At 36.0% G+C, this 19,437-nt stretch overlaps 1 protein-coding gene across 10 annotated transcripts in view; it reads left to right on the top strand.

Annotated features, from left to right (window-relative positions):
* TBL1XR1 (TBL1X/Y related 1) overlaps positions 1-17,461 on the top strand; it is a 171,505-nt gene extending 154,044 nt beyond the window's left edge. For all 10 annotated transcript variants that reach the window (XM_059163427.1, XM_059163434.1, XM_059163432.1 and 7 more), the window contains 6 exons: positions 5,900-6,021; positions 6,161-6,235; positions 9,748-9,875; positions 10,468-10,633; positions 13,801-13,902; positions 14,737-17,461. In XM_059163427.1, coding sequence (XP_059019410.1) covers positions 5,900-6,021; positions 6,161-6,235; positions 9,748-9,875; positions 10,468-10,633; positions 13,801-13,902; positions 14,737-14,763 — 620 coding nt within the window. In that variant the 3' untranslated portion in view covers positions 14,764-17,461. The remainder of the gene's footprint in view (positions 1-5,899; positions 6,022-6,160; positions 6,236-9,747; positions 9,876-10,467; positions 10,634-13,800; positions 13,903-14,736) is intronic.
* The last annotated feature ends 1,976 nt before the right edge of the window (positions 17,462-19,437 follow it).

Consider the following 19,437-nt stretch of genomic DNA (forward strand, 5'->3'; position numbering starts at 1 on the left):
TTGATAAATAGTTATTTGTCATGTTGATACACCAGTTTGTTTATCCATTCCCCTGTTGAAGCAAATTTGGGTTGTTTCCAGTTTGGGGGGCTATTGTAAATAAAACTGCTGTCATTGTTCATGTACAAGTCTTTGTGTAGACTTGTGCTTTCATTTGTCCTCTGCAAATGTCTAAGAATAGAATACCTACATTGTATGGGAAATATATGTTTAACGTTAATAAACTGCTGAACTGGTTTTCCAAAGCCTACATTTTCACCAGCAATGGATATTCTAGTCCCTCCATATCCTTGTCAGCACTTGATAAGCGGTCAGTGTCATTAATTGGAGCCACTCTAATAAGTGGATATTGGTATCCCATTGTGGTTTAATTTGCATTTCCTAATGACCAGCGATGTTGAGCATCCTGTCATGTGCTATTTACCATATAGAGATCTTACTTGGTGAAGTATCTGATCAGATCTTTGGATCTTTAATTTATTGTTTTCTTCTACTGAGTGTTGGGAGTTGTTCTTGTATGCTGGATACAAGTTTATCAGGTATTTACGAATGCTACCTTAAAGTCTCTGGCTCACCTTTGCATTGTTTTAACAGCATCCCTCTGTGTCAACTCTGTTTCAAAGAAAAGAAAAAGCAATACTTTCCCTCAAAGATCAGGAGTTATATTACTGTTGATTAGTTCTGTAAATTATTTATTTGTTCTTTTATGTATCATGCTTTCAGTGTCAATCTAATTTGCTTTTTTTTTTTTTTTTTCTATTTGCTTGATGTGGAAGTTGAGGTCACTGATTTAGACCTTTCTGCTTTTCTATAATATGGATATTTAGTACTATAAATTGACTTCTGATTACTACTAAGTGACATCTCTGTTGTGTAACACTCTCTTTTCCAGTAATGTGTCCTGATAATTCCAGCTGCCTAGGTCTCTGTAGATTCTCAGCTTTGTCTCTTCAGGAAATTCATTGATCTCTGCCTAGAGAGATTCTTCTTCCCTATGCCAAGACCTGGACTTTTTTCCCCCAGATAGTAAGCTTGGGTAGTTAGAAGGTTGGTTCCCATTTTCTCAGGAACCTCTGTCTTTTATTGCCTGGTGTCTACTGTCTTAAATTGTTTCTCATATATTTTGTAAGTTTTCTGGTTGTTTTGGGCAGGAGGTAAATTTGGTTCCTGTTACTCCATCTTGACCAGAAATGGAAGTCTGTTATGCTTTTTAAATTACCGTATTTTAATTACTATGCTCCATTGTCTCCTATATACTCTCTTGCATAAAGCATAAATCGTGATTGCAGCTGAGTTACAGTAAGTGGCCATTTCATACCCATTAGTATGCTTAGAAGAACTAATAACATTCATGAGAATTTGGAGAAATTATTCCCCTTATACTTCGCAAGTAGGTGTACTGGTGCACTCACTCACTCTGGGAAACAGAACAGTTCCTCAAAAAGCTAAACATAGAATTACCATATCATCATCCAGCAATTCTACACCTAGGTATATATCCAAAAGATTTGAAAGCAGGGACTTGAACAGATTCTTTGTCATTGTTCATAGGAACATTATTTACAGTAGCCAAAAGGGGGAAACAGGCCAGTGTCCATCAGCAGACAGATGGATAAACCAAAGGTAGTCTACACGTACAATGATTATTCAGCCATGAAGAGGAATGAAATTCTGACATATGCTGCAACATTTATGTGCATTATACGCATTATGTTAAGTGAAATGTCTGTGCAAATGTTCTTTAGACACATTATGCTGAGTGAAATAAAGCAGACACAAAGAGATGAATAGTACAATTTTACTTATTAACTATCTAGAACAGACACATTCGTAGAGACAAAGTAAAGATTAGAGGTTCTCAGGAGTGGGGGGAGGGGGAAATGGGGCATTATTGCTTAATGGCTACAGAGTTTCTGCTTGGGGTGATGAACAAGTGGGAAAATAGTGATGGTTGCACAGCCTTGTGAACATAATACCACTGATCATACACATAATAAAATGACATTTCAGGTTATATATGACCACAGTATTTAAAACTTTATAATAAAATATGCCCAAGCCCATTGGATTGTATACTTTAAATGGATGAATTTTATATTTATAATATATTTATATTTTAATAAAGCTGTTTCTTAAAAAATGCAGATGAGTAATAAATGTCTTTCTCTCCTTACTACATAGGGTCGGTTCACTTGTTACCTTTTTAAACTATGAAGGATGAAGGAGGTAACAGAAATACGTCAAAAATTGCAGGACACAAAAATTTTGATCTTAGCTCCAAGATTTTAAAAGATCGTGTAGCCCTACGCAAATTAACTTTTCCTAGTCTCTTTTATCATGTATAAAATGAGATCAGTAATAGCGAACACACCTCTCACATATCACTTACATAAAAGTGCATTTTGTTGTGAGATGCATTACTTTCTTTTTTTTTTTTTTTTTTTTTTAAGATTTTATTTATTTATTTGACAGAGAGAGATCACAGTAGGAGAGAGGAAGGGAAGAGATCACAGAGAGAGAGGAAGGGAAGCAGGCCCCTTGCTGAGCAGAGAGGCCCGATGTGGGACTCGATCCCAGGACCCTGAGATCATGACCTGAGCCGAAGGCAGCGGCTTAACCCACTGAGCCACCCAGGCGCCCCAGAGATGCATTACTTTTTTTCTTTCTTTTTTTTAAGTTTATTAAGTAATCTCTGCATCCATCATGGAGCTTGAACCCCAAGATCAAGAGGCTTGTTCTGGGGCGCCTGGGTGGCTCAGTGGGTTAAAGCCTTTGCCTTTGGCTCAGGTCATGATCCCAGGATCCTGGGATCAAGCCCCACGTCGGGCTCTCTGCTCCGCGGGGAGCCTGCTTCCTCCTTTCTCTTCTCTGCCTGCCTCTCTCCCTACTTGTGATTTCTCTCCCTCTCTGTCAAAATAAATAAAATCTTTTTAAAAAAATAGCCTTGTTCTGAGCCAACCAGGCGTCCCATAGAGATGTATTCCTTTTCTAAAGAATTTGCATCACCTAGACTCCTTTTATTTTAGGAGTAAACAAAAAGGAGGTAGGTGTTCTTAGATTACACCAGTTTTGTAACCACTGTATTTTATGAGCCAGGTGTATCACAAAGCATAAATCCTACAACTCACGTTGCAGCATTCCCCATCTTCCCCCCAGTTAGCTTTACGTGCTCATACGGTTTTTGTTTGGTTCGGTACCTAATGGTGTATTTGTTTAAGTGCCACTTTCTTAGCCTCCCATCTCATGTTTTTGCAGACAGCTCTGCGTCAAATTAACATCCTGATACATTGTGACAGATTGTTGGCATTCTTTGTAGCATTTTATTATACTTTTGTTTTCTAAGTTTATTAGATTTTTCAGGTTCCCCACCACCACCACTTAAGACTAGAACCAATTATTTATCAAAGAAACATTTTGTTAAAATTATTTTTGAGATGATATCTTATGTAATGGTATTTAATGTCAAAATGAAAATATAGTAGGTATTGAGTCATTGAGTCAGATTCCAGTCACGAAAACAGAATCTAATCCAAGAAGGGGAATTTAGTACAAGGAAATAGTTGCAGAGGTGTTAGAAGAGTGAAAACCAGAGGACTATGAGGTAACCCAGAGTGTAACAACTGCAGAAAACCTAAGACTATAGAGAAGACAGGATCCAACTACCCAGTGGGAATTAGAACTGGAGAAACAAGACTGCCTGGCAAGAACAGGCATTTGGAGGAGCTGTTGCCAGGCACCCAGCCTTGAAAGAAAGAGGAGAGCAAAATTGCCTGTCTTCTCTGTTTCTTTTGACCTTGGGCTCTTGACAGTGTCTCCCACTGTCTGGATCCATCTGAAAACCAGTAGGCACAGGAGCCTGGGATATATAATTTGCAAGAGTCCACCCACTGTGTGCAGAGCACAGTGTGGACAAGAATGGTCCTGAGGGCAAGCAGACCATGAACAGGACAGCCACAAACGTGCATCTGAGATGATGTGATGTGTGCAGACAGCAGTGCAGTTCATACGTAGTGCTCATCAGAGTCGGCCTGCGTGTTTGTTTACTGGCTGGTTTAAGTTGGATTCTCCCAGAAGCAGTCCTTGAGCCAAGCATTTGAGTGACATGATTTGTTAAGGAAGCACTCTCAAGAGAAACAAAGGAGGAACTGTAGGGATCAGGATGGGGAAGAGAGCCCCGCTCAGCCTGATCCAGGCAGGGCTTCGGAGTGTTTAGTATACCTCGAAGTTTTTCTCATCTTGAACCACATGCTAGATTTTTGAGTCTCCCCCTTTTCCCTCCCAAACCCAACTACATACCACCAGACATTGGGTACTAGCCATCGTGGGCGGGGGTGGGGACGACACTGTTGGAGGCAGCAGAACAAGGCATTTCTGAAGAAGTTTACCATGGGAGCCCTTTAGAGCCAAACACTCAGAAATTGGGACTTGGACACAGCACAGGTAGACCGGGTGTGCAAAGGAGGGAGAGCACAGACCCCTCTGAAGTCATATTGCCCTAGATGGTAGTAGAACACAACCTGCTCTTCACTCTGCTTGCTTGGCTTATTTGTCTAATGGTGCTCAGAATACCTATTTGTAATATGCTCAAAGTAAAAATAGCAGTTACTATTATGCATAGATATATAACAGTCAGGAAGTGTGTTTCTTTTCTCTTTCCCGTAGACACAAGTTCTGACCTACTTTATTAAATGCTTTGTATCTCTAATGGGAATATAGAGCTTCACTATAACTTCCTGTTTTTCTCCTTGTCTGTGTTTGCTCTGAATGGTAAACTTGTTCTGTAAAGGGCAGAACATAACATTTTTAGGCTTTATAAGCTGTAGAATCTCTGTTGGAGCCAGTGTGGTCTGCCCTTGTAGTGCAAGGCAGCCATGATAATATGTAACCAAATGAACTTGTTTAGGTTTTAATAAAACTTTATTATAAGAACAGTAAAATCTGAGTTTTATATGAGGTTCACATTCATAGGTCTTCTTTTGATCCTGTGTCATCTTTTGATCCTTACCCCCAGCCAAATGAAATGTAAAAACTTCTCTTGGGTAATGCCCTAAATCCCTTGGTTTTTTGTGTGTGCTCCTATCGCTTAACCCTGTTACTTGATATCATTATGTTAATCTGCATTAAAATTACAGAGAACTTTTGCACCTTGCAGCAGGGGGGAAGTGAAAAGAAAGAATCTCCAATCATATCAGAGCTAAAATAACTATTAATAATTAGCCAGCTTTTGAATGTCTTTTTAAATTCAGTGATATAGGTTTTAAGAGGTATTTGACAAGAATCACTTAGAAGAAAATGTATTTGCGATCATATGCAATATTATCAAGTTGGGTGGATTGGAAATTATTCAGCATAATATTTGTCTAACTTGTAATTTACAAAGTCGGTTTCACACACATCATCTCACTTGATCTTCACAGTATCCTTGTGTATTAAGCTTAAGAGTTTTATCCCCTTTTTTAGATGAGGAAAATAGCATGAGAAGTTAAATGACTTGCTTGGGGCCCCACAGTTAGGGGTGGTAGAACCAAGCCCCCTTGTCCATGGAACACTCAAGAGAATTTTAGAAATAAAAGGAAGTATAATATCACTTTTAAAGGTTTATAAATGCAATACCAAGAATGCAGTGCTAGTAACTTACAGAGCAAGCTCTAGGAACCCTAATCTCCTGTGTTACTTTCTGTTAGGCTGTGTCTCATATAGAGACAACTGAACTGAAATTTAATATTGTGGTATTTAGATATGTTCATTTTTCAAAGTTCTATTACTGACTTAAAAATTATAAACTAAAATGCTTAAGTTCCTATTACCATACTTAATGTCCAAGCATGGTTCAAAACTAAAACTCCTAGATTCCAGTACATGTGGAATGAACACAAACCTGGCCCTTTCTCCTTTTCAGCACCAGCACTGGATGTTGATTGGCAGAGCAACAATACCTTTGCTTCTTGTAGTACAGATATGTGCATTCATGTCTGTAAATTAGGACAAGACAGACCTATTAAAACATTCCAGGGACACACGGTGAGTAGCCTCCCCCCCTCCAAAGTGATGATGATGAATAAGTAATATTACAAAGTGGTTTTGAAGTGTGTGTGTGTTTAGTATCCAAAGAGTAATCAGGTCTAAAAATGAAAATGTGAATATTTCCTGTTATTTTTAGAATGAAGTGAATGCTATCAAATGGGACCCAACTGGCAATCTTCTGGCCTCCTGTTCTGATGACATGACTTTGAAGGTAATTTGCCCAGCAGTCACGAAGAATGGCTGCTCTGGCCATTTTTAGATTGTTTAGAGTGTCTGTCTTAGAGTTCATCGAACACTTAAACCCTGGAGGTCAGGATTTACTTTTTAATACTTTTTAATAGTTAATCATTTTTTTTAAATTTTATTTTGTGAAGTATTTCAAATGTTTAAAAAACACAAATAAATTCTATTTAAAAATAAGACTATTTGATAGGAATTGTGGTGCTAAGAAACCTGTCTTAAGTTGTCTTCTAGAAGATCATATACTGGTGCAATTAAAGTTTATTTGCACATGTAAAAATTTGACTAATAAGTAACAGGTCTTTATAACATTTGTGGATTTTGCTGAAATTCTGTGAATTGTATAAATTTGATTTTGTGGTGTGAATGTAGATCATCCTTGCTAGAAGCTGATCTATAGCAGAGAATTGCTTAGTTGGTGAGTGAGCCTCGTTGACATGCCAACAGCAGCAACTCAGCATGGATTTATGTTTTTCTTGTCAGTGTGACTAAAAGCAAAACTAACACCTTGCACCTGTGCACATCACACTTAGAGAAAAAAAAAAGCATTTTTGAAATAAAGAACAACCTAATGCTAATCTCCAATATTAATGATGCTTTGAGCCCTTTCCTGCAACATAGTAACTCTTCTGAAAATAATTTTATTCTTGACTCTGCAATGCCAGTGGCTGCAGATGTGCTGACCCTTACAGATGGAGGAATCATGAGGGAAAACTGCTTTTCCTCCTGTGAACAAAAATAAAACCTTGGTAACCTGGTGGCGTTTTTTCCTTAAATACCTACTGTGTTCTTAGTTATATAGTTTTCTGAAGCCTGGGCTTCCTTGCGAGCACTGCTAGTAAAAAGACTTTACTTATTGCTGTTGTTCCTGAGTTTTCTTTGCATGCAAGTGCATTGCAGTCATAAAATGAAAACCTTTTGAAACAGAGTATGGCACATATGTGGAAATGAAAGAAGGTCAGTGGCTGGAGAGTCTACTGAGTTGCAGTTAGGTTAAGTTTGAGCTAGAAAGTGTTAGCTTTTTGTCCTAAAAATAATCAAAGGTCAGAATTTTAAAGCAGAAGCGAGATGGGTCGATAAGATATTGTGTAGTGGAGCGGTTCTGAGCACATGAAACATGAGTTGGAAGGTCTTGCAAAAACTGAACAATGCAGATGGAGGTGCTAGGTGGGCTTGATGATCCAAGAAGAACTCTACCCTTGGCATAAACATTTGGGACTTCTCAGCAGGTGGGTGGTCATTGAAAGCCATGGACTTAGATGAAGCTGTATAGGGAGAGAGGACAGAGCAAGAAAAGAAGGGAACCTTAGAAATAGAAAATCTTAAGATTGCCGTAGATGGTAGTAGAACACAACCTGCTCTTCACAGTTGGAGGTATCATTTCACATCTATTAGGATGGCCATTATAACATAAAAAACAGTATGGAGGATATTCAAAAAAATAGAAACAGAACTACCATATTATCCAGCAATCCCACTTCTGTGTATTTATCCAAAAGAACTGAAACGTCCAACAGTTACCAGCTCAAGAAGAACGAGCTTCCAAAAGGAAACTGAGAAGGAATGACCAATGGAAAGAGAGTGTTCAGGGAAGAATGTTTCAAAGGGAGGTGATGGTGTCGAAAGGTCAAATGAAATGAGTTTTGAAACATATTTTGGGGGCTTATTTACATGGAGTTATAAATGTATAGGATCCCAAAACATTATGGGTTTGTTTCATTATGTCTTATTAGATACATTACAGGCAGACATGTGAAACACACCTAATTTTTGTGGGAGTTTTTTTGGTTGTTGTCGGTTGGGTTGATGTGTGTTTATGTTTGTCAAGATTTATCTTTATTGAATGATTTTGCCGCAGATACCAGAGTTGGTTTCTCTTAATTTTTGCTCAGTAATAATACGAATTTTAAACCTCTGTACACATATGTTTTCAGCTCAAGCAAGGCTAATTATTCTGTACTCATCGTTTTAACTTTAATTATTGCTTTGTTATTTTTCATGGTTTGTTCTTTGTGAGTCATTTTCTAAACTTTTATTATGGTAAGAAAACACCTTTTTTATCCGATTTTTTTAAGTGTACAGCACAGTATTGTTATCTATGGGCATGATACTATAGACTATAGAGCTGAAATTTTACACACGTGGATTAGCTCTCCCCCAATCCTCTTCCCCTCAGCCTCTGGCAGCTGCCAGTCTTCCCATGGCTTCTGTGAGCTTGACTCTTCTGGATACCTTATATAAACGGAGCCATGCAGTATTTGTCCTTAAAATTCATCCATGTTGTTGCATAGTTAGGAATTCCTTTTGTTAAGGCTGAATGATAAACACTCCATTATATGTAATACCGTATTTTCTTTATTCATTCATCCATTGATGGACACTTGGGTTGTTTCCATATCTTAACTTTTGTGACTAATGCTGCAGTGAATGGGGAGTGCAAATACATTTTTAAGACCCTGATTTCAGTTCTTTTGGATAAATACACAGAAGTGGGATTGCTGGATAATATGGTAGTTCTGTTTCTATTTTTTTGAATATCCTCCATACTGTTTTTCATAGTAGCTATCATTTTGCATCCCCAGTAGTGTATAAGTGCTCTAATTTATCCACGTCCTTCTCAACATTTATTGTCTTTTTTATGTTATAATGGCCATCCTAATAGATGTGAAATGATACCTCATTGTAGTTTTGATTTGCCTTTACCTCATGTCTAGTGACATTGAACGTCTTTTCATATACCTACTGGCCATTTGTATATCTTCTTGAAAGAAAGGTCTGTTCAAGTCATTTGCCCGTTTTCAAATTGGTTTATTAGGGGTTTTACTGTTGAATTATAAGAGTTCCTCATACATTTTCAGAATTAACCCTTTATTTATAGATACGTGGTTTGCATATGTTTTCTCCCATTCTGTAAGTTGCCTCTTTATTGTCCCTTTGCTGTGCAGAAGCTTTTTTAATTTTATATAGTCCATTTGCCTTTTTGGTTTTGGTTTTGTTCCCTGTGCTTTAGTGTTCTTACAGGAATATATTATTTGCAAGTTGCTCATCTATTTGCCCTTCTCTGTTACAAAATACTTTCTCATTCTGAATCCTAAGAGGAATTTATAATCTACATCTGTTATTTAAGGGACAGTGTTAAAACTAATGCCTTAAATATCTTAGGATCATTACCTAAGGGACTTAATAAATGTTGAAGTTTGTACCATCTTAGGCTCTCAAAGCCAATCTTAGAACTACAGCTAATTCAATCTTGAAGCCTCAAAATAGTGAACATTTGGAAAGGACTTAGAGCTAATTTGTCATTTTTGAAAAGAGAGATAATTATTAAACAAGTTCTACATTTTAATTTCTTTGCAAATAGTCCCTTGATCTCTAATCATCATTCTGGTTGTACTGTTTATATTTTATATTGGCACAATAGTATTTTAAATGTATCTTTTGTATGGGAAAATATAATTGCGTACATTTTTCTTTTTTGCACAGATATGGAGTATGAAACAAGACAATTGTGTCCATGATTTGCAAGCACATAATAAAGAAATTTATACTATCAAATGGAGTCCCACAGGGCCAGGGACAAATAATCCAAATGCCAACCTTATGTTAGCAAGGTAATATTTACGTTTTACTCTCCTTTTATGAATCTTCCACATAAAAAGCTTCTAATAAATATGAGTTAGGAAAGATTCCATGAAATGGGAGTGTATCCTTCAAAAAAAAATTATTATTATTATTATTTTTTTGGATGGGAGCATTTAAACTTGGGAGTTTTATTCTTACTTCAGGGCATAATGGATTTTTATATTGAGTTATCAAATATTTACTTGTATCAAATATTGATTTAAACTCAAGTAATTGAGGCATAGTATAATAAAGTTTCTTAAGCATTAAAATAAAATTAAAAATGTAGTCAGTACATTATTCAAAACCATGGATCAGTCAATACAGAAGAATTAAAAGAGCTAAGGAATACAGTGAAATTGGCTCATTTTGTTTTTTCAATTTGGAGGCTTGGAGATGCCCTTAAGTTGCCTTATCTCCTCTATAGTTTTGCTTCTAGAACACTTGTTTCCTAACATCCCAATCTGCATCTCATAAGGAACTTGTAGCTGGCTACTAGAAATGGCTGAATATTATTGATTGGGGGTGGGGCTTGGGAATATTCCATTACTTATAAAGTCATTTTGTTTCCTCCTTGGTCAGTGCATCCTTCGATTCTACTGTTAGATTATGGGACGTAGACCGAGGAATTTGCATCCATACTTTGACAAAACACCAAGAGCCTGTGTACAGTGTGGCTTTTAGTCCTGATGGCAGGTACCTGGCAAGTGGTTCTTTTGACAAATGTGTGCACATCTGGAACACACAGGTATGTCTCAGTTATTTTAATTATCACCTGCTTTCATAGTTACAAGAAGCACTTGCCTGTACAAATTCTTTTTTCTCTTTTGTCATTCCTTTTATGACATCACTCAATCCTTAGTTTTTGAGTGAGTACTTTTTTTGAATTTACAGCCAAATAAAGACTGAAGCCAATTGAAGTTATATTTTCCTAATGTAGACCAGAATTTAGAAATAAATTTAGGTTCTTGTTTTTTTTTTTGTTTGTTTGTTTTTTAAAGTTTGCTGACCTGAAATGTGAGAGTTTAAGATACATGTTTAGATGAATGATGTAGTTTCTTTATTTTTAAAAAAAACTTGTCTTTAAAGGAGCTATAAATGAGCAAGCAGTTAATAAAATGTACTAAAGGACAAGATTTTGTGGCTAAATAGTGATTTATCAGGAATAGACTTAAAACTATACTACCCTTGTAGGAACAGTTGTGTAGAGAGAGCCTTTCCTAAAAATGGGGAAAACAGCTAGTTATTTTATTTCATCTTCTCACCTTTTTAGTGTTTATGCTCCACGTACTGTTTTCTTTAATAGCAGTTGCTTGACTCCTTCACCCCATCAATGACCACTTCCTAGGTGGTCATAGTACACCCGCATGCAACTGCCGTGAGCTAGATCTTTCTCTTTGTGTGGCTGATCATCATATTTGGTCAGACTATTGTGCATAAATCATCATTTTCAGATATCATTTTTTTTTAAGATTTTATTTATTTATTTGATAGAGAGAGATCACAAGTAGGTAGAGAGGCAGGCAGAGAGAGGGAAGCAGGCTCCCCGCTGAACAGAGAGCCTGATATGGGACTCGATCCCAGGACCCTGAGATCATGACCCGAGCCGAAGGCAGTGGCTTAACCCACTGAGCCACCCAGGCGCCCCTCGGATATCATTTTTAATTAAGTTACACATTCAGATGGTCTCCCCTAAACACTGAAAAGGTATACACTGGGAAGTCTTAGAGCTCTCATTTGCTTCCTGATCCCCTGCAAGTAACTATTTTAATTAACTTCTCTTCTATACTTTCTGACATTTTTTGTGAATAAAAGTATTAAGATTCTGTCACTTTTATGCTCTCACTGTTTTATTTTTTAATTTATATTTTTAATCCCCTTGGTATTAATTTTTACATGTATGATTTGAGGTAGAGATCTAATTTTTATTTTTTTAATGGCTGGCCAGTTATCTAAACACTGTTTACCCCTTTGCTGTCTCATAATGCCACTTCTTTCATATACCATGTTCTTACTGTGGTTTTTTAATAGATTCTCTTATACTGCATTGATAGACATTTGTATATACCTGCATTGTTAGCATAGGTTTTTTTTTAAGATTTTATTTATTTAAAAAAAGTATCATTTTACTTTTTTAAGTTTGAAAATAATAAACTTATATCTAGTGAATTTTTAGTGCACTCACTGTCTTTTTGTCAAATATAAATCAAGTTTTTTTCTTTCCTCGTTTGGATTGTCACTCATATGATATGTTACCCATACATTTCACAGGTCAGTTGTATTAATCCATTGGTCTCCGTTAATGTTACAGCTCTAGTTTGTTGACCATGATATTTAGTTCAATTATATCCTACTCTGAGCTTAGAAATTGCTAAGTGCTTTGTAAAGAAAGTTGTTTTTTGTTTTTTTTTTTTTTAAAGATTTTATTTATTTACTTGACAGAGAGAAATCACAAGTAGATGGAGAGGCAGGCAGAGAGAGAGAGAGGGAAGCAGGCTCCCTGCTGAGCAGAGAGCCCGATGCGGGCCTCGATCCCAGGACCCTGAGATCATGACCTGAGCCGAAGGCAGCGGCTTAACCCACTGAGCCACCCAGGCGCCCGAAAGTTGGTTTTTTTAAGCACCAAAGCTTACTGTCCTGTAGATTTTAATTCCTATACATTGAGTTTAGATTTTGTTGGTGCCACTCCTTTGTCCTGATTAACCATAGAAATACACTCAATACCTACTAGACTCACACTTTCATTAATCTTTTAAATTGCAAAAAAATTTAGGTAGGGGGAAGAAAACAGTTGAATCTTTCTGATGTGATAAGCTGTAGCAATGCACCTGTGGTTTCTAGAAGAGGAAAGCAAGGGAAAAGAGACTTCTGGCTACATAATTAAATTAGGATTGGCTGTGTGAGGAGGTATTTACAAGGTACATGACTTGCTGCCATGTTGTTTTTAGGTAGATCTGCTACCTCTAGTTTTACTTTTTTAGGTTTTCATAAAGCTGAGACATACTTCTGCTAGACAGAAAGCTGGAAGCATATTTTTTGTTTTCCAGTTTCTCACAGCAGAGTCTCTGATCTTTGCCCTGTTTAATGACTGGTTTTCTAGGAAAATATATGTTTTTTTTTTTTAACTATGTTTAATTATTCAGTGGGTGGCTGAATTATTTTGATCTTATTTATTTATTTATTTATTTAAGATTTTATTTATTTATTTGACAGACAGAGATCACAAGTAGGCAGAGGGGCAGGCAGAGAGGGGGAAGCGGGCCCCTTGCTGAGCAGAGAGCCTGATGCGGGGCTCCATCCCAGGACCCTGGGATCACGACCTGAGCCGAAGGCAGAGGCTTTAATCCACTGAGCCACTGAGGCGCCTTCCCCCCCTTTTTAATCACCTCTATCTTAGGGGTTTTCAGTAAATACAGATAGAGTAATTTAACAGACTTACACTGGAATTGTCTTTACTAGTTTATTATACTTTCTCTTTAGGATGTTTTATCAAAGAAATTCGAACTTCATTTTGTGTCTCTACATGTTAGCTATACTTATGCACCACCCTTCAACAACAACAGTTTATTTATGACAGGTCATACATTGAATGTTTACTCCATGGTTAACTGTATCTCAAGGAGGCCAAAGATAGCTAAGAATGGTTATCACTACTGGAGAAACGGGCGGCGGGGGGAGGGCGCATGCACGTGCGCGCTTGTGTGTGTTTGATCTGTTGAGAGCAGGCAGGTGTTATCATTTTATAGAAGGATCATCACATTTCTAGTATTTCAAAACTTTAAATTTATTTTGGAGTCAAAGCTAAATTCTATCTGATTGCTTGAAATAATGCCATAATAGTATTTTTACCTCAGTAATTTGGATTTATAATAATATATGTTCTCATTTTTAAGAATTTTTTTTTCATTTTTTTAGACAGGTGCTCTAGTTCACAGCTATAGGGGAACAGGTGGAATTTTTGAAGTTTGCTGGAATGCAGCAGGAGACAAAGTTGGAGCCAGTGCATCAGATGGTTCAGTAAGTATAATGAAGTGTTTCCAAGAAGGGTGGGTGTGTAAGCATAGTAAATAAATGTGGCTTATTGTGGTCGTGACTACAAGTCTTCTTTTCAAAATACATTTTATGGCACTGATCTTTTTTAATGGAGGTTGTATATTTTTGTTTATTTCACTCAAATAATATGAATAAAATATAGGCTGTGTTTGCCAAAAGCGTATCTTCATAACCAAGAAATGGATGGTTATTTTTAATGGAAACCTTTGTTGATGAAATTGAGTGTAGAAGAATACCGCTCTGAGAGACATTTGAATTTTTAATGCTTATCTCTACCTTGTCTTCCTTGCGGAAGAGTGTTGGTGGCCCAGGGCGGGGGCCGGTAGAGGCAGTTGAGTCCTGCACTGAGGAACGTGTGATACTGAAAGACTTTCAGGATGACATTGGCCAGCTCTTAATAGAAATATTAGTTTTGGCTTTCAAAGCTCTGAAAGTAAAGGGAAAATGAAGAGGCTATTAGCCATTAGCTGTTTTCTGAAGGTATAGCTTAATATAATCTGAGATCTCTTTCACTTAGGCCCAAAAGATAGGAAATGGTCTATCTTGAGCATATTCTTTTCTGTTTTTTAATTAACAGAGAGTAGATCTTCAAAATTTTAGCCATGGTTCTTTCTCTATAGTGTTAGCCTGTAGTTGTTTTCTCCACCTCTTAGACAATTTGTCTGATTTCTGTTCGTTAAGTGCCCAGTCCCATGATTAATGTTGCTTTACCAGATTCATGAACTAGGAGGTAAACATTACACTAAAAATGTACAATGAAATTCTTAACACACTTTTGATTATTTTAATTTCTTACAGGTTTGTGTATTAGACCTTCGGAAATAGCGCTACTAGTTGGAAGCCATGGACCGACTATGAATGTGTACATAGCCAAAATGACTGTCCCTGACCCATGTACTGCTATAGTCCCACTTGAACCATGGCCAGTCCACTACAGCCAAATCTAAAAGAAATATATACATACAGTGTATATAAACAAAATTGCACCCTGAAGATGACAGAATTTTGTCACAGCTTGTGAATTCTGTTCACCAAGTGCTGGAATCTAATCTGCTGTGCCCCTAAAATAGCATTTAGAAGTTTTGGATATGAAAAACAGAAGAGAGAGAGAAATATGCATTATAAAAGCAGCCCATATGTGTACCAGTTTTTGGATACTAATGACAGCCTTGTTTCTCCCCTTTGAATCAGAAGACACCATGGATTATATTCTTTTTTCCCTTCAGTAGTTGAGCAGTTTGTATGTACAGAGAAAATGGACTTAACAAAAACTTGCAGCAGTAGTTCGTTCTTGCTTTTAAACTTTGTTTTTGGTTTAGTTTATGGATGCATGAAGTAAGGGAGTGAATCAGTTTCTTGTTTATATTTTTTTCACCTTTTAAACAAAAAATTCTTAAAAATATTTTAATGCATTCTTTTGAAGAGATAGATGTTTGGTACATTTTATGGCTCCCAGAGCATATATTCAGTTGGTGCATGTTGTGGAAGGGGGAATTGGAAGTTGAATGAAAATAGATGACTTTGGTCATGTCAATCTGTAAGACACATCAGTGAAAGGATATTATGCTCTGTTTTTTTTGTTTTGTTTTGTTTTGTTTTTTTGTTTTTGTTTTTTTGTTCTTTTTTGGTGATGTGGCTTAAATGCAATAGTTTCTTTTTTGGGACATATTTCTGCCAATTAAAGACTAGAAGGGCACAATTTTTTTTTAATACCATAGAGAAGATGCATAAAAAAAAATCTTCTGATGTTTTGTAGCCATAACTAAATTATGGTTAAAATGTGCACTATTGTGAAAAGGAGCAAAGTAGGTTTGGGGTTTTTTTTGTTGTTGTTGTGTTTGTTTGTTTGTTTTGCTTTGTTTTTTAAGAGATTAAAATGTTTCTGGATAAGGATTAGCTTCTCAAAGTGTCCATCATTCTATGTAGAAGCTTAAATATGTAATGTAACCAAACTCCAGTATTAAAAATCTCTCATGTTGTTTTTCTTTATACAAAGCAAGATAACGGCATATAACACTGCCATTACATGGCAAAATGTTTGCTACCTTAGTTTAAAAACAATCTTTAAAACAAAAGACTTGCTTCAAGGTGTTTTTAAATAGCAGTGATTCAGAATTTAAAAAAAAAAAAAAAGTATAATTGCACTAAGCTCCCTGCTGCTCTGATTCTGCGTTCGTGGTACTTGTGACTACATTTTTTTCAAATACGGATAGATTTAAGCTGCTATTTTTTTTTCTTAGTAATCACTACTATATCATGTCTTTTACTCTGTTTATAATATCAAGTATTTTCTGAAAGATAAGGTATCAGAGCAAACCTCTTCTTGTGTTCATTGCAACTAAAAGCTAAAATACACAGAATGTGCAAATGATAGATAGCACGGGGCTGTGTTTATATGTATGACTAACAGGTTTGTCATGATTAATGGAAGTATCCACAAGTGTCCATTTTGAAGAGAATAGTTGTCAAATTTATATCTCAAAGATTTTAATTAAGGAGTTATTACTAAGCTTAGCAAATTTATAACACTATTTCTGTCACTAATTATTTTGAGGCCTTTACTACTAAAATTTTAACCTGTGTTTTAAGTTGAAATAGAAACCCGATTTAACCCAAGTAACGCAGCTTTGATTTTCAGCATTTGTTGTTTTGCTGTTTTTACAAAACAGCATTGATTGAAGCAAGTCTTGGTTTTACTAAGGTAGGATAGCATTTGCTATTGGTAAAGAGAATAAATACACTTAATTTCACAATACATTGTTATATGTACCCCAGTTGTTGTTAGTGGGGACTATGATACTGTAATAATATTTTTTAAAATTTCCATCCAGAGAGACAGTCATTCATGATGGTTTTGTGCCAGCTGTTTTTAGGGTTTTGGATCACATTATAGATATTTAGAACTATTACCCTGTGACCTATGTAGGAAACCTAATATGCTGAGTATCTGGCACTTGAAATCCTGCTTTTATTGCTAGAGGTCCATACCTGTGGTTGACCTCTGTTATTGTTTTAAAAAAATAAATAAAAATTTAAAAATCTGTGCAATAATTTTTAAATGTGCTCCCAGGAATAGACACAAATGTTTTGAGTAGGTTAAGCTGCATTTTCCTTTAGTGATGCATCTGTCAATTGCACTGAATTTAAATCTGAAAGTCAGAGGTGATTATTGATAGTACTTTTGTATTTTGATATGGACAATTTATTCATTTGCATACAGTTATTGACGTTTTCCCCCCAGCTGATTAAAAGATAGTCAAGAAGTTCTGCAGTATAGCTGCCAGAGTAGACAGCTACCTTTTGATGGTATTGTCACCTTTTCTTTCTTTCTTTCTTTTTTTATCTTTAGCTGTTTTACTTAAGCATAATAGCCACAATAGGACATATAAAAGATTATAAATACAGAGCTTTATTATCCTAAAATCTTGGGTCTTTTAAGTATAAACTTATTGGAAAGCTATCCATTTTGTAGGCTTGGGTTCTTCATGAGCATACAGTCGTTTGTTTTTGCTGCTGTTCTCAACATCATCATTGCCTGCTGATGTGCCACGATGCTGCTCCAGTAGACAAAAGTAAGATTGCCTCAAATTTGAGCAGTAACTTGATTGTAAGAGACCAAGTTTCACGGTCTGCACAATTCTGTTTTTGAGGTTCTTGGCTCGTTTTTCCTTCCTTTTTTTCCTGAGAACTTATTCCTAAAGATCAACTGATTCCAGTAGATGTTTTATGGTATTCATTGTATATCGTTGTACAAGCTACTGTAAGAAACTTACAAGGAAAATTAGAAAGGAAAACTTGAATGAATAGAGTACTCATTGATTAAAGTAGAATAAAGAAAGAGCAGCTGTCACTCTTAAACTCCATAAAGAAATATCTTCTTTTTCTTCTCCATGTAGGAATCACATACATTCTTGTATCTGTTCCAAACCCCATTTCTGTCATTGATCAGGTACCATCATTGACTTTCAAATGACTTTTAGAAGTGGTAACTTTTAATTTCCTAATAGATTTTAGAGTATATTGAATTCTGTTTTAATTAATAATTCTCTAGGTAAGTATGTTTTAGGATTAAACACCTTTTACAGATACTGAAAGTGCCTCCTTTTGTGGTGTAAAAACAAATTATGGTGCAAAAAGTAATTACTAGATTGAATTACATGAAGGTTTTTTGCTTTTTGACATATAAAAATGTCAAGAGAAAGGCCAAAGATTTGTACTTTTTCACTTATAAAGCACTCCTTTTTTCCTTAGACTTCTTTCTGTCAAATTAGATTTAATGAGAGAGTACTATTTTTAAGGAGCTATCTGTTTATGTAGAATGATTTTGTTAAGAGTAATGTAAACTATTATTGCTTAGAGGCCTGAAGAAGAGTATGCATTTTTGCTGTTTGAAGGAATCACCTGTGATTCACAAATGATTGTCCTTATGTGAGCAAAAATGTTAGATTTTACTAGGTAAGCAGAAAAATAAATCTAAAATGCAGCGCTGTTTACTCTTTTCAAAACCGTTTTCATCTTAAGCACATTGTACATTTCTATAGAACCTGCATTTACTCTCACATGCTAAGGGTGGTGCTTGCGTTTGGTGAATTACTGTTGACTGTTTCCACGGAAATTCTTTCAGTGGACCAACATTGTGGCATGGCAGCAAATGCCAACATTTTGGGGAATAGCAGCAAATCTACAAGAGACCCTGGTTGGTTTTTTGTTTGTTTGTTTTTGTTTGTTTTTCCTTCTGAATCAGCAGGGATGGAAGGAGAGTAGGGAAGTTAAGAATTACTCCTTCCGGTAGTAGCTCTGAAGTGTCACATTCAATATCAATTTTTTTAACATGATTCTAGTTAAATGTAGATGAGAGAAAAATGAGGAAGTGTTCACTTTTTTTAATACACTGATTTAGAAATTTGATGTCTAATATCAGTAGTTCTCAAGTATTAATAGCATTCTTTATTTTTGCCTTTCTGTTGACAGTGTTGAAGCAGGGTGAATAACTAGGGCATCTTTTTCTTTCCTAGTAAGCTGTTTTACGATGTTTTCTTGGAGTTTCTGCATAAGTTCAAGAAAACATTCTGCATGTTGTATCTAAGTCCAATGTACTTACTTATCCATCTCATTAAAAGCAAACACAGACTGCGTTTTGTGGCTCTGTGATCCCTAAATACAGAAGCAATTTTCTTCTTAACTGACTTTGACATTGTAGCTATGATGTTCTTATTTTGATTTTGGCAAATCCTTTGGGTCTAATTCTGTGAGCCTACCTATAGCACTGGATTAAAATGTCTGCATCATTTCTTTAGTTATCCAGTTAACTTTAAAACTGTTGTACAAGTGTAAACCAGCCCATGACAGTTTTTTGTACGTGTTAAAGAACGTTCTTGTTCAGTTTTCATGATTCTTGTGCAAGGAAGACTGATCCAGATGTTCTCTGCTGTCCTGGACCATGTTAATTACACTCACGATGTACTTTGGTTCCACATCACAATGATTTGTCCCCAATGA

The sequence above is a fragment of the Mustela lutreola genome, chromosome 2 (assembly GCF_030435805.1).
Source record: "Mustela lutreola isolate mMusLut2 chromosome 2, mMusLut2.pri, whole genome shotgun sequence".
NCBI classification, from domain to species: Eukaryota; Metazoa; Chordata; class Mammalia; order Carnivora; family Mustelidae; genus Mustela; species Mustela lutreola.